The sequence below is a fragment of the Apostichopus japonicus genome, chromosome 19 (assembly GCF_037975245.1).
Source record: "Apostichopus japonicus isolate 1M-3 chromosome 19, ASM3797524v1, whole genome shotgun sequence".
Taxonomy (NCBI): Eukaryota; Metazoa; Echinodermata; class Holothuroidea; order Aspidochirotida; family Stichopodidae; genus Apostichopus; species Apostichopus japonicus.
In genome coordinates this window covers 27942570-27956981 of record NC_092579.1, presented here as the reverse complement: position 1 = coordinate 27956981, position 14412 = coordinate 27942570, and the positions used below count along the sequence as shown (strand labels likewise).

At 36.0% G+C, this 14412-nt stretch overlaps 1 protein-coding gene across 1 annotated transcript in view; it reads left to right on the top strand.

Moving 5' to 3' along the window:
• Positions 1–176: 176 nt before the first annotated feature.
• The window catches only part of LOC139959514 (ran GTPase-activating protein 1-like), a 29277-nt gene continuing 15041 nt past the window's right edge, over positions 177–14412 (top strand). Inside the window, exons 1-11 of the mRNA XM_071957193.1 lie at positions 177–556; positions 2769–2896; positions 4054–4113; positions 5740–5916; positions 6976–7110; positions 7630–7731; positions 8580–8636; positions 10378–10491; positions 11241–11340; positions 12490–12574; positions 13180–13324. Of these exons, the coding sequence (XP_071813294.1) occupies positions 445–556; positions 2769–2896; positions 4054–4113; positions 5740–5916; positions 6976–7110; positions 7630–7731; positions 8580–8636; positions 10378–10491; positions 11241–11340; positions 12490–12574; positions 13180–13324 (1215 nt within the window). The 5' untranslated portion in view covers positions 177–444. The remainder of the gene's footprint in view (positions 557–2768; positions 2897–4053; positions 4114–5739; positions 5917–6975; positions 7111–7629; positions 7732–8579; positions 8637–10377; positions 10492–11240; positions 11341–12489; positions 12575–13179; positions 13325–14412) is intronic.

Genomic DNA, 14412 nt, shown 5'->3' with positions numbered 1-14412 from the left:
TTTGGAAAACAGAAGACAAGTATTTCTCTTTGGGCCCTCATGAGCTTCCGTCAAAGAATGAGTTCGTTGATCCTTTGGCTTCCGTACATATCAGGTCATGGGCAGGTCACAAGAGATACACACAAGAGCATGAGAGGTGAGAACGTTAGGCATTGGCCAAACACCGTGCTACATTAGCGCGAAGACCAAAACAGCACACTGCGTAGTTATGCAGGATATTCTTATTTCTATGTCAAAAGCAGATAGGCCTACTGAAATACCAATTGAAATCGACGTTACCAAGCAAAGGGGGTTTTTCACCTGGGACTTTCTCTATTCACTTTGATGCAGTCGTTTTGTGAATCTTTTTTTTAGTTCAACCGTTACAGCTAGCCTAGGCTACACTTCAAAGTTATAGCCTAACAGTAACACTTGACACTAATAACAGTAAAAATAAAACCGAACATGGCTGACGTAGCAGCAGTTACCGATCTTCTTGCACAAGCAAGTGTTGAGCAACCGTTGGCTGAAGTTTCTTTTGCAGGACAAGGGCTTAAACTTGATTCAGCAGATGATGGTATGACAAAAGAAAACGAGTGATGGGGACAAAATAAAAATATGTACTACGGCTAGCCTAGTAGCCTAGCTTATGCCTAATTAATTAGGCCTAGGCTATAGCCTTGGCTAACACAGTACCCAGTGTTACTGTAAATTAATGTTGCTCTAGGCCTAGGCTAGATTTAATCCGGATATTTTGCTATCAGATTATCATGTATGCTTCATTTACATTGTTTTCCTAAACCATATGACATTTGAATTTCTTTGTTGATGTTTGCTGAAAGCCTATATCTTAAATGGCAAAATCAAGAAAATTTGTCAACAACCGCAGGACAGCTTATTTGCCCAAACAAGCGGTCATACTAATTAGCGCCAACAGTCCCATTTCACGACAACTCAACACAACAAGTTTAAAATACCATCAAAATCAAATACAATGGTTGTAATCAAAGTGTATCTGGAAACATGTTTAAAACTGACTGAAACCATCGAACATACATATTTTTCACGGGAAAAAATGTTTTCCGTAAAAATAGTCAACTTTCTCCGTCTGTAGAATTGGACGACGTGATGCTATTGCGCTTGCGCAATGACTTTGGACCGCACCATTATGATATGGGTGGGTTTGTGTTAGGTGTTGGGAACTACCTTTGACTATTTTTACGACTAAAACATTTTTCCCGTGAAAAATATGTATGCACGATGGTTCCAGTCAATTTTAAACGTGTTTCCAGATACACTCTGATCACAACCATTGTATTTGATGGTATTTTAAACTTGTTGTCTTGAGTTGTCGTGAAATGGGCCTGTTGATGCTAATTAGTACGACCCCAAACAAAAATTTGTGATGGATATTACTGTTATAAGTCGGCTAGCCTAGTGAAATACTAACTTGAGTGACTACAGTTGCAGCATTACACATGAACATAGCTAATGCTGATCAGAACTTTCAATGAATGTGATTGTGAACCAGTGATGGGTAAGGCACCCAGAATAAAGTAAAATATGTAGTGCGTAAAATGCTTGCTTGCATCATCTACATCTTATCTTCAGTTGAGCAAGAGACTAGGCCTTTTGTTATCTCTTACTGGAGTCAACATCAGGAAGTGTTTGGTTCATATTTCTTTGCTTTCTGATTAATGCTAGTAAGGCTAATTTTTCATAATTTTCCGAGATTTGAACTAAAACAAAACTTTCATTTCGCTGAACTAGTCATTTCCCCAATATACTGTAGACATATACCTACATGATACTGTACCTTCACTAGCTCTCCGGTATCCAGTCAAAACGTCCCTTTACCAAAACGTCCCCGCTTTTTTCAGACCAAAACGTCCCCGCTTTTAACCAAAACGTCCCCGCAGTCAAAACGTCCCCGTGAGTCAAAACGTCCCCGCTTTTATAATCAGTTGGAATGCAAGTGTGGATGTTTTTAGTTCAAATCAAAGAGTAAGGATAAGTAAGTTTAGGTTGAAAACACAGGTTTTAGGAGTGGGAAGTGCCGGGTATGAGGGCGGAAACATTTTTGAGTATAATTTTCTGAGGTAAGATACTAGAAAAGGGAATGCAACAGGGCTGTAGGGTTATAGGATTTTTTTAACACGAGTTGGTTTCTGAATGAATGAATGTATACGATATTGAGGGAAGGGAATATAAAAGAATTTTTGTTTTGTTTATGTACAACAAGTTACTTTTGGAATATGCGAGACGGGCTGGATGAAAGTGATATATATTTTCCTACAGCACAAACGTTTATTTTTTTTCTGAAGACACTTTATATTTTGGATTTTCGTGATTGTTTGCCTATTTTGCTACCCTTTTCCAGAATTTTTTCTGCCTTCTTATTTTTTGATGGTATAGAAGGGGGACTACGGCTAAAGCCCCAGCCCCCTTTCCCGTCTCTGCCCTAAACGATATATAGTCCTTCATGATTTATTTAGCGCCTGTAATCCAACTTGCATGCCGATAACTTAGCCAAATAATAACTTAAAATTAATATATATTAACAACTGTAAATGAATGTATTAGACGGGGACGTTTTGACTTACGGGAACGTTTTGACCAACGGGGACGTTTTGACCAAAAGCGGGGACGTTTTGGTACGGGGACGTTTTGGTAAAGGGACGTTTTGACTGGTAAGCAGCTCTCCTACCCAATCTCCTGACAAAAGAAATTACCAAGTGTGAAATGGGATTTAATTAATGATACATATACTTTTATTTTATTTTCCATAGCTGCTGTGGTAGTCAATGCTATTAAAGAGAGTCCAGAGATGCACATATTAGCTCTGAATGGTAACACTGTAGGAGTGGAAGCTGCAGCTGCCATTGCCAAAGCCTTAGAGGACAAATCAGAATTACAGGTAAATGTGCAAAACTGATGAAGGTTTGAACTTTGTTTTTGTCTTTCACATTGTACCTCTTGTTCTTGTACTGTGCATATGGGGATTCTTATTGAGTTTGTAACATCAGATCTAAGTGTGCTTTCTCTACCCATGTCCTGGTTGTGTATCGTTTTTATTTTCTTGATTTTTCATCTTCATCTTTTCCCCTTTCGATCGGGTTGATGAAATGAAGATATTTTAAAAGCAAAACTATATGTACAAATCCAAAGTCTACCTGGTCTACACAGATACTATATTATATACAGATCATCGAGATAAATACATAAACTGGACAACTGCCCTTACTGTTTAAAGATGTCCATCTGTTGTTGGAACGTACAGGATTTAATGAAGGGAGTAGTGCATATACATATACATATATCTTGAGAATGTTACAAAGAGACGGGGAGTAATTTAAAGTTAAAAGTTTGTGGAACAGTTTTGAAGGCTTTGAATTTTTGTATCTAACCAAATATTATGGTTCATAAATATGAAAAGATGCTATACGTCTTGGCACCTTGTGTAAATTGTTGCCATTTTGCTATGCAATACTGGCCTACTTATCCCCTCAATAGAAAATATTTTGTTTTCTCTTCCAGTGAGTTATGAATTAAATTTGTCATTACTGAAATCTTCAAATTATATTCTACAGTAAAGAAATGATGACATAAAACCTGACTGGATGTTTCACAATTGTTAATAAATTTAAAGCCTCATGATGTATTCAATCTTGAGGGTCTAAAGAATTATTGTTTCTGTTACTGTTGTGAAGTATAATAATCACACATTCAAGACAAGGTTTCTGCTCATTCTCATTTCAGTAGCAGAATAAGCTCAGTTTGATGGACAAATAAGGCTTTGATTGATGGTTTGGAGCAATTTTGGAGAATAAGGTTTCAGAGGAATCTTTTCATTTCCAGAATTTCCCTTTTGTTTTCATTTAGTTGTTGAATTCCTTAGTGACAAAGTTAATGTGTAAAAGTAAGTGGGCCTGATGTTTCAATCCTAGCAGGATCTTCTTCAGAGGCTGAATGGCAGTATTCAAATCTCTTTAGTGGATAAGCAGTTTGCTAACAGTTTTTGTTTTATTTGAAAGAAGTTAATATACACTTTGTTGTATTTCCTTCCTATTTTAGAGAATAAGATGGTTTGATATGTTTACCGGGAGGCTCCGTTCAGAAATCCCACCAGCATTGGTAAGTACATCATTCTAAAGGCTGTTTATTGTCCACATGAGAAGTCACCAAGCAACATTCTACTGTTTTATGGATATTTTGCTTGTGGAAGAAAGTCTTGATATTTTTCTAGTTGTCAGGGTGTAAGCTTAAACAGTCTTATAAAGGGGCCTTGCAAATTTAAATAAGCAATTCTCATAGTATGAATAAACAGTTTGCAACAAAAGTAAACAGGCAAGTTTGGATGATGCCATACTGTAGTTGCACACTGACAACAAATTGTTTGTTTACCTAGTTCACCCTACTGTTCAACAGTGGAATTGGGGAGCACTCCTACTGTACCAAGGAATGTGGTTTTCCATATTATGATGTATCCCAGGTTTGAAATAGAAGATTGGAAGCCCTTCTTGAAAGAAAATTTATTTAAAAATAAATTATCAACCTGTCTTTAATATGACAGTACTCTTGTTTGCTTCAAGTGCGTTGTTGGTATGACATGTTGTCATCTCAAATATTATTATTTTAGGTTTACAGTCTTGTTCAGGGCCAAGGCCCTCTCACACAACTTCACAACTTAACCCTGGTCATTGGTAACTTGTCACACCTACACACCCAAGTGTGTACAATTCAATCAACCTCTCCTTGGGCACCACAACCACATGTCCCCCGGGGGACTTCCAATAGGGTGCAGCCACAAACCAGCGCACGCAACTATATTTACAAGTTACCTCTCAAGTCCCCATTTATACACCCGGGTGAAGAGAGGCAATGGAGGTAAAGTGCCTTGCCCAAGGACACAACGCAATGATCTGGCCAGGACTCGTACCTGTAATCCTTAGATCACAAGTCCACTGCCTTAATCACTTGACCACAACGCCCTCTCGCAATAAAGTATCTAGGAATTGATTGCAAATTTTGTCAGGATGCATAGTTTGTGTTCCTCTTTCATTTGGCACAAATGAATATTTTCCTGGGCAATTGCTTGTATTTATGTAGAAAGAGTAACATATGATATATGCAAGGATATCACTTTTCTTTCTGGTTTGTTCTCATTATAGATGCTCACTGCTAAGTATTAATTGCTTGGGGGTACAGTTATGATGGGGAGAGGGGGGTGGTTGTGGGAACCAGTGGTTGAGTCTTAAACTTAAAATACCATTACTCTGTTACTCCATGACTGACATGGTACAGTAGATCATGAGTTCTGATCAGAAGGCTTGCACCAACTGGTTTGTGTCAATGGTCTGTAAAGTAAAACTATGGTTGAGTTACAGGATTCAGATGTCAGAAGATCTACACGTTTAGTACTGTAGCTTGCCAGTGGAAATCGATGAAGTAATTTATGTAACTCCATATAGTCCCCGCTAGAATTCATGAGCTTTGACTCTGCTGAGGGGTTTGTCGGATAGGTCGTGGCTCAGCTCTCATGGAAAATCCTAAAAGTTTGTGGACTGCCCAGTTTAACATCCTGTAAGTCTGCTAAAAGGGTACTTAGTGTTATCTTTCTGGGTTTTATTCTCTTTGTGGATGCTAATTGCTAAGTATGTCTTGCTTGGATTTGATGTGTTTTTAAAGCAAAAGTTAGAATTATATTCTTATAACATGTTCTTTCGTTCTATTTTGCTCTCTATTGGATCATCAATGCAGAGAGGATTAGGTGCATCCATCATGAAATCCGGTGCTCACCTCGTTGAGATTAATCTCAGTGACAACGCCTTTGGACCGGACGGTGTCAAGGCAGTCAAAGATCTCCTTGAGAGTCCAGCGTGTTACACACTTCAAGAACTGAGGTTCAACAACCAAGGGCTTGGAATCGGAGGAAAGGTATGCAAGTTAAATGGAAAAATGGAAACAGATATTTCTTGTTTTGATCATACAAGCTTCAAGGGATCACAAAGTTTGAGAACTAAAAAGATGTATAACACACATCCAACAGTTATTCAAAGCAAATTACATTATCACAGTGTAACATTGTAAACTCTTTCCCTAGCCTTGATATGCACTCAGTGGTCAGATGATGTGGGGGAGGGGGTGCATTGGGGCCGGGATGGGGGCAAGAGTAGTAGGGTCTCTCTGTTGGAAATGTGAATCCATAGTCCTGGGAATGAAAAGGGATCAACAGTAATATATAATTTTGTTTATCATGCATTTAGCTCTGGTCAAACAATATACTTGTAAGAACTCAGATAATGGGCTAGCTATGAAATCAGTACATTAGTTTGCTTTCCAAACAACACGGAAGGACATAAGTATTAAATTAATGACACTGAAGTTGTATACATGACCATCCTAATCACATCTTCGATATTGTCACAACATTGAGGGGCACAAGCGTTATATCTTCAAAAGGATGACTTTGGATGTCAAAATAAACTTGGATGTATTATAGTCCAATTAAAACCACTGTCTAGGTTGCATATATACAGTACTTTCATTATTTGAGAAATGTCCCGTAAAAGGCTCCTTAGATAAAGTGGCTGCACTACTGAAGTCTAGCAGATGCACCATTAGGGCATTGCCTCAGGGGTAATGCAAACCTCACTAGGAACACATAAGATGTTACAGTCTCAAATAACATGTTTCCAATGTATTACAACTTTTTGAGTACATTGTGTTGAATGTCATCCAACAGTGTTCAGTCGTTTGATATGAAATTGAAGAAACATGGTTTTAGAATTTATTAAACGATGAATTAACATGAATTTTAACACTCAGGCCTGCACTGCAGAGTGATTTAGTGATCAGTTAATCATTAAAGAGCATTTCAGACATTAATGATATTTTTCAGATTTGAATATCTTGTAAACCAGATCAGCTCTAGAAACATTACTGCAATCAAATTCTGTCAAAATTCATCCCGTTTGCTTTTTTTTTCCTCCGCAGATTCTTGCTGAATCTTTGATCAAGTGCCACCAGGAGAGCAGTAAAGCGGGCAAACCTCTCGCTCTGAAGGTGTTCATCGCTGGAAGGAACAGATTAGAAAATCCAGGAGCAATAGCTCTCTCCAAAGCATTCAAGGTAAGACCTTTGCGATCAACGCCAAATCTTTACTAAAATCAGCGAACTTTGTATTTACAATTTTCAGAGTTATGAATAGTCAGATCCAAAAATGATGGTCATTATGTTAGGGCAGTAGTTTAAGTCCCTGATATATGTGCATCCAGTGTTTAGACAATGTGATATTTTTATTGTCATATCAGTTTTGGGGAGTGAGGTTCATTGATTTTGGTAGACTAAAGAAGTCGGTTATTTTTTAAGATAAGTAATTTATCTTTACTTTAAGGGTCATGTATTCTTTTATCAGACTGTTGTTAACTCATTGTTACCTGCTGTTTTTAGGTAGATGTTTTGCAGTTCATATTAGGAATAGCTCTCTCTTTATAATGGCTTATTTAAATTCTTTTAATAACCCCATTCTTCTATAGGATTATGAGCAGTTTTTTATTTTTCTCATTTATCTACAGTTATTTGCAAGAAGATGAGCACTTTAGGAAATCCTTTTCATAAACTCTATTCCTTTCTTGTACATTTTTTCAGACCATTGGTACACTAGAAGAAATACAGATGCCACAAAATGGCATCAACCCTGAGGGTATTGAAGCCATGGCAGAAGCTGTAGTAAGCAGCCCTAATCTAAGGGTAAGTCAAAGGGCTACAAAAACCAGGCACTTGTGTCTCTCTGGGAGGGGGAGAGATTGTTTGTCTTACATGTGTTGACATGCAATGTAATGTAATGTAAACACGTGTCAGTTAACATATATTGTTTGGGTTTGTTATATTGTATGGTATTGTATTGTATAGTGTTGTATTGTATTCCCTAGTATAGTATTGTATGGTATTGTATTGTATTTGCATTTAATTGTATACATAGTATGGTATTGTATTGCATGGTATGGTATTGTATATAGTATTGTATTTGATAGTGTTGTATTGTAGAGTATTATATTCTATTGTATAGTATTGCATTGTATAGTATAGAATTGTATAGTATCGTATAGTATTGCATTGTATAGTATTTTCTTGTAAAGTATAGTGTAGTATAGAATTGTAAAGTATTGTATTTTATTGTATTGTATAGTATTATATTCTATTGTATAGTATTGCATTGTATAGTATAGAATTGTATAGTATCATATAGTATTGCATTGTATAGTATTTTCTTGTAAAGTATAGTTTAGTACAGAATTGTAAAGCATTGTATAGTATTGTATTTTATTGTATTGTATGGTATTATATTCTATTGTATAGTATTGTTTAGTATAGAATTGTATTATATTTTATTGTATTGTATTGTATTATGTTCTATTGTATAGTATTGCATTGTATAATGTTGTAATGTATTGTATAGTATTATATTCTATTTCATTGTATTGTATAGTATTCTATTGCTTATTATTTTTTTATTGAAAAATTGAACAGTGAAGGTGATGAGCAATCTGTGAAATCTTTACACATTTCTTGATTCTTTAAATATTTCCATTTTGTAGATATTCAACATGAATGACAACACATTCACAGCCAGAGGTGCAATAGCAATGTCGAAGGTGAGCACATATACAAAGACAAAAATACTTGTCTTGCTTTTAGGATTTTCTGATTGGTTTCTTCTTTACCTTGTCAGTGAAACTCTCTCTCCATCGCAGACGGCTTGCACTGTCATTCATGACACCATCATTCATGACACCCACAGGGTTTTTTCCAACGGGTGCAGCATTTACCAACAGTGAAAAAACACATGCTGTAAATAAAAAACATGTCAACTTCAAGATTTCTTAGTTTGTAAATGCAGGATGCGCCTTCAAACAGAGACTTGGGGAAAAAATGACATATTTTTTTAACTTTATTTATGATTTGTGTTGCTTAGCATACTGCTTATTTAAAGGAAGTTGGCTGATTTATCCTATCGGCACATACTTAAACAGTTTCACAGTTTATTTCCAAACTATTTCAGTTGTATTCTTAAAGCATATTGTTATTGCTTAGCCACTGTTCGACTAACTACCTGGTCACATGCACAATCTTGTTACAAGGTGTACTTTATGTAGTATTTGCATGAAAGACAAATTCCACTGTTAAACAGGAAATAAAGTGAACAAGGTGAACTTGTTTGAAAAAGAAATACTTTATTCAATAGGAAAAGCCAAATATTGAATTTAAGAGTAGTTGTTCAGTAAGTGTTTGTTTGGTTGGTTACCAAAAAAAAACATTTGTAAGTGATATGTTAGCAATAGTAGAACGAGAATCATAAGAGCAATTTTGGTGAAGATTTGGTGAAGCTTTATTTGTCAGCAGTACCAGTCTTACAGTGTTGTGGGTGCCAGCTATAGCCATGGAGATAATGGTGAGTCTGTGGACTAGGTGGACAAATCAGTGGGGGGCATTGTTCCCACCTGGTATGAAAAATGTGTTACAACAGGGGGGGGGGGATTATCTGGATCTTGATGTTCAAATTAAAAATGGAGGAAAAATCCTCATTTGGAAAATATCTCTTATTGTAAAATGACTACTTATTACATGTTTCTTTTTGGTTGGGGGGTGGGGGATGGTCAAAAATAATACTTTGGTCCAGAGTGGTCAAGTTTAGATGAGAAGTCTCCAGTGACTTTTAAGTGCCAAGGCATCACTAGAACTATGCAAGCAAGTTTGGAAAGTGTGAGAAACTTCCCAGGCATGAATCACACTGTGGTGAAAAGTTACGGTTATGGCATGCCATGGTTATATGTTCCACACTCATCGCAAATTCATGGTAGTGGTTAGCAAACCTTTTAAAAAGAGTTACAAATGTTAGTCCTACTGTTGGTAGCCAAACATTAGAAAATATTTTGGCCTTAATAAATGTCTGGAATTTCATTTGCTGAAAAGGATGGGTAACAAGGTGTTCACTCTTTCTTTCTGAGCGGTCATATCAAGGAAGTTAGGCTTTTGAAGAGATGGAGAGAGGTGAGGTTGATGGTGCTGTGAAGGGAATTGATTGGATCAGGGAAAATTATGCGACTCTTCTCTTCTCATCACTGGGCCCATAAGAAATTTATCATTGATGACCAGATGATGGCAAGAGGCTGCAACTCGACCCCACTAACTTTAATACATTGACCAGATTTTGTCTCTCTCTATCTACGTTTAGTTTGAAAGTGCAGTAAGCAGCCATACAACCAGGAAAAGCATGTTCTATGAATAGTTGGACTTCAAAACTCAAGTTTTGGAAAGAAATATATTTATTTTCTCTTTTGAAAATGAGTGAAATATGCTTCAGCAGTTATGTTCGCTTTTTTTGCTTTTTACCAGGCACTCATGAAAGCAAATAACATGGAGATTTTAAACTTTGGCGACTGCCTAATCCGTTCAGAGGGAGCCTCGGCCCTGGCTGAAACCATCACAGTTGCACTGCCAAATATAAGGGTGAGTACAGAAAAAAGATATTTTATGACCAAAAATTAATCACATGCAGGATTTTGGGTTTCTTGTTTGCAATACCAACAGATATATTAGTTGTGAAAATAGAATCCACATGGAGATAGTTGCATGCTCTTTTCAATAAAATGAAAAGCATGAAAATGTAAATGAATTTCCTGACATTATGGGTTCCATTTCATACAATTTGGGTCAAAATTGCTGGTAAAGTCAGTCTTGCTTTCACTCGCAGTCTGGAAGACAGGAAAAATCTGGCAAAAGTAGGGAAAATAAAAGAATAAAAATGAGTGTTGAAAATCCTACAATTTTGAAGTTTAGTCTGGGAAAGTCAGGAGAGTACTGATTTGAACACTTGTTATGTTTGTGGTTTTCAGTTTTGGTTCAAAACAGACCAAATTGAGCGATCAATTTTGGATGTACACTCTATTGTGATTTGTAATTTTCTGTTAAATTTGCAAGTAAATGATAATAGTTAGCATATAGTTGGCAAGAGTTATAGTTGTTAGGCCTACTAAGGGTACAGTAGCTTAACATTACGTCCTATTGTGTAGTTTCAAAGCAAAACCGTAAAAGATGTTTTGGTCTTGAAAAAGTCTGGAAATTTGATTTGTTGAAAGTCGTGGGAACCATTATCAGTGGAATGGTTATTCAAATGAAGAAAGAAAGTATGGTGTTATGTGTTATATTGTAAACAAACAGTTAAAATCTTCTTTCTCCTGTTCTGTATTTTTGTGCAGGAGATCAACTTCGGTTTTGGTGAAATTGGAAAAGATGCTGGTTTGAAGGTAGCGGAAAGTGTTGAGAAGAAGACAAAATTAGAAAAACTAGAACTTAATGGTGAGTAAGCCTTGTCTTTATCCATTTGGAGCTATGGTTCGAAAGCAATATGCTTCTTCAGTATATTGGAACACATGTGATGAGATAACTCAAGTTTGGGGATGTATTAGCGATCTTTGCAATCATAAAATTATCGCTGGACAGTTACAAACTCCACTCCGAGTCCAATAATGGTCTACTTGTGAGTTTGTACCATTTGCATATCATTTAACAACTTTGTCATTCACTAAAATTGTTAATTTAGGTTCTTACCCCTTCTCCATTTTCTAGTTGGTCAAAATGAAGGAATACCCATTCATTTTCTGATATCATTATTAAGAGCCCTTGTTTTGTTCCATTTCATTTCAATGTACTGATAAAGATGACCCATTCAGATTAGATTAAATGTAAATTGAAGTAATCTGTTGGTGATAAATTCAGGTAGGTATTCCATTTAATGCAGCATTTTATGTTTACTCTTACAGATCGCAGTTAATCAAAACCGGGGGGGAGGGGGTTGGGGGTGATGGTCAACTGCCTAAGGTGATGGACTTGCGATCTAAGGATTGCAGGTTCGAGTCCTGGTCAGATCATTGCGCTGTGTCCTTAGACAAGGCACAGTATCTCACCCAGGTGTATAAATGAGAACCTGGGAGGTAACTTGTAAACATAGTTGTGTGTGCGGGTTGGGTGGCTGCAACCTATGGGAAGTACATCAGGGGTCATGTTAATGTGGCGACTGTTTGAATTGTGCATACTTGGGTGTGTAGATGTGACAATCTGATGACTAAGCGTTAAATGTTGTAATAGAGAATTTATGTGAGAAGGCCTTGGCCTTTGATGCAAGACTGTAAACGTTGAAACTTTAACCTTTGAGGGCCACATGGACATTAATAAGCAAATAGTTTTACTAAATAGGCAACCTGTTTGGATTCTACAACGACAAAATTCGCTCGGAAATGTAATTTCTTGTAATATTAATATCATGCAATATATAATTAAAGTTGGTCTAGTTTATATGCTGCCTCCCACTATCTATATTTTATATATATATATATATATATATAAATATATATATATATATATATATTATATATAATTTTTTTATAAACATATATATATTTTATATCTGCAGTATCTGTATTTCATTTTATTTTATATCATGATCAGGAAATTTATTTGGCGAAGACGGTGTAACGTTGATCACAGCCATACTGGAGGCAATCGATAAAAATGACGTACTTGGTTCATTCAGGTAAATATCAGATTAATCGTACGCCTTAAAGTGTAGTTCGTCGTCCAAGGCCACTCGCAAGGCAGTACAACACTTGAGGATTACCATGACTTATATAATTAAAAAAGTTTCAAAAGAAAGATTTCAAGTAGCTATTTTTGTTGTTTGTTTTGAGTTAGCCGATGGTTATTTTATCACACCTGACCAACTGACCAATACTCGGAAGTAAGGATCCAAAGTTTACCAAAACCATCCCAGATTTATTTACTAGATGGGACGACAAAATTAGGAAGTCAGTTTATTATTCCTTAAAATTCCTGACCAATTTGTTCCCGAGACAATTCGAGCTTGTCCATAAATATTCTCCTCTTTCTTCACTATTTGAAAATACAAACAAATAAAGTGCGTAATGACCAGATTGTTATATCAAATCTTGTTGCATATCTAGGAAATTCAACAGAAATCTCTGCTTTAAAATTGACACAAAATATTTTGAAAAATAAATATTTATATAATATTTATTATAATAAAAATATTTTATTTTCACAAATGAATTAAATGTGACTCTAATGTAGCGGCTGTACTAAATCTTTTGATCTTCTGGAATTCTGTTTTTTTTTGGTCAGCGATGACGAAGGGTCTGATGATGAAGATGAGGATAAGGAAGAGGATGAGGAGGAGGAGGAAGAAGGTGAACCAGAGTTAGAGGTCAAAGGTCAATCTATTACACCATCTCCAAGGAAAGATGATCCAGATGATTTAGAAAATATTGTAAGTACTTAACATTAATGGTTATGTTATCACAAAATCCACTTTTGAGGTCAAAAGAAAATACCCTGGTAGAGTCCTGTGATAGTTTTCCCTCGGCTGCAAATGATGACAAAAAATGTTTCCTCCGTAACAGTTGATACGAAGAAGCTGTGTGAAAGGGAGTGAAACACATCAGAGTGGCACTACCCTGACAAAATACTTAGGAAACAAGAACAAAAAACCAAACAAACAAATGTAGTTTTTGCCAATAAAGGCAAAAAATAGGAAATGCCAAAAAAGATGCATAAATCCCTTCAACTTTCAATTACAAGCCTGACTCTTTTATCTTTAAATAGGTGCTTAATAATAATTATAATAATAATGAGGATTTATAATACTCACCACTTACTACCACCAAAAAAAAATGCTCAAGAGGCTGTACAAGAGTAAAAATATACAATAACAAAGAAACAAATAATAAAATAAAATGCAGTGTTCTAGAGCTGGGCTAAGTGATTCTGTGAACTATTATAAACACTTTTCCATGAAACATTTGTCAAAGCTTGAAGAGAGACTCGACTAGAGGAGTGACCATATTTCATAAATTATGCAAAATGGAGTTTGCTGATTGCAATTCTTACTTTTGTTCCATAGAAGTCTGTTATATGACCATCCCAAGTAAACTTACAGTCGTCGGTTGATCTGTAAACGACATCAAAGCAGAATCGTTCGATATCAGACTTGATATTTAAACTCTGTCAGTACATGCAGCTAGATATGAACATTAATGGAAGACAAATTCATTAAGCATCGTGTACACAGTTGCATTTTTAACGTGTTTCAAAGCAGCAAATAACGATAATGCTTAAAGACACAACACATGACAAGTCTGATGTGATTGGTGACATCAGGGAGCCATATTGTCTTTCTGGCTAGAATTTCATTAGCTGCCTGCTTATTAAAGTTATTTAAAGAAATTCTTCACTTTTTTACCCATGCTCTCAGGCATGCTTTAACGATATCTCTTGGTCAACCACTCTTATTCCACTCTATGAAACAAGAAAGCGGGTGGGCATGAGGAATAAGAAGAATTTTGTCACAAATTGTGA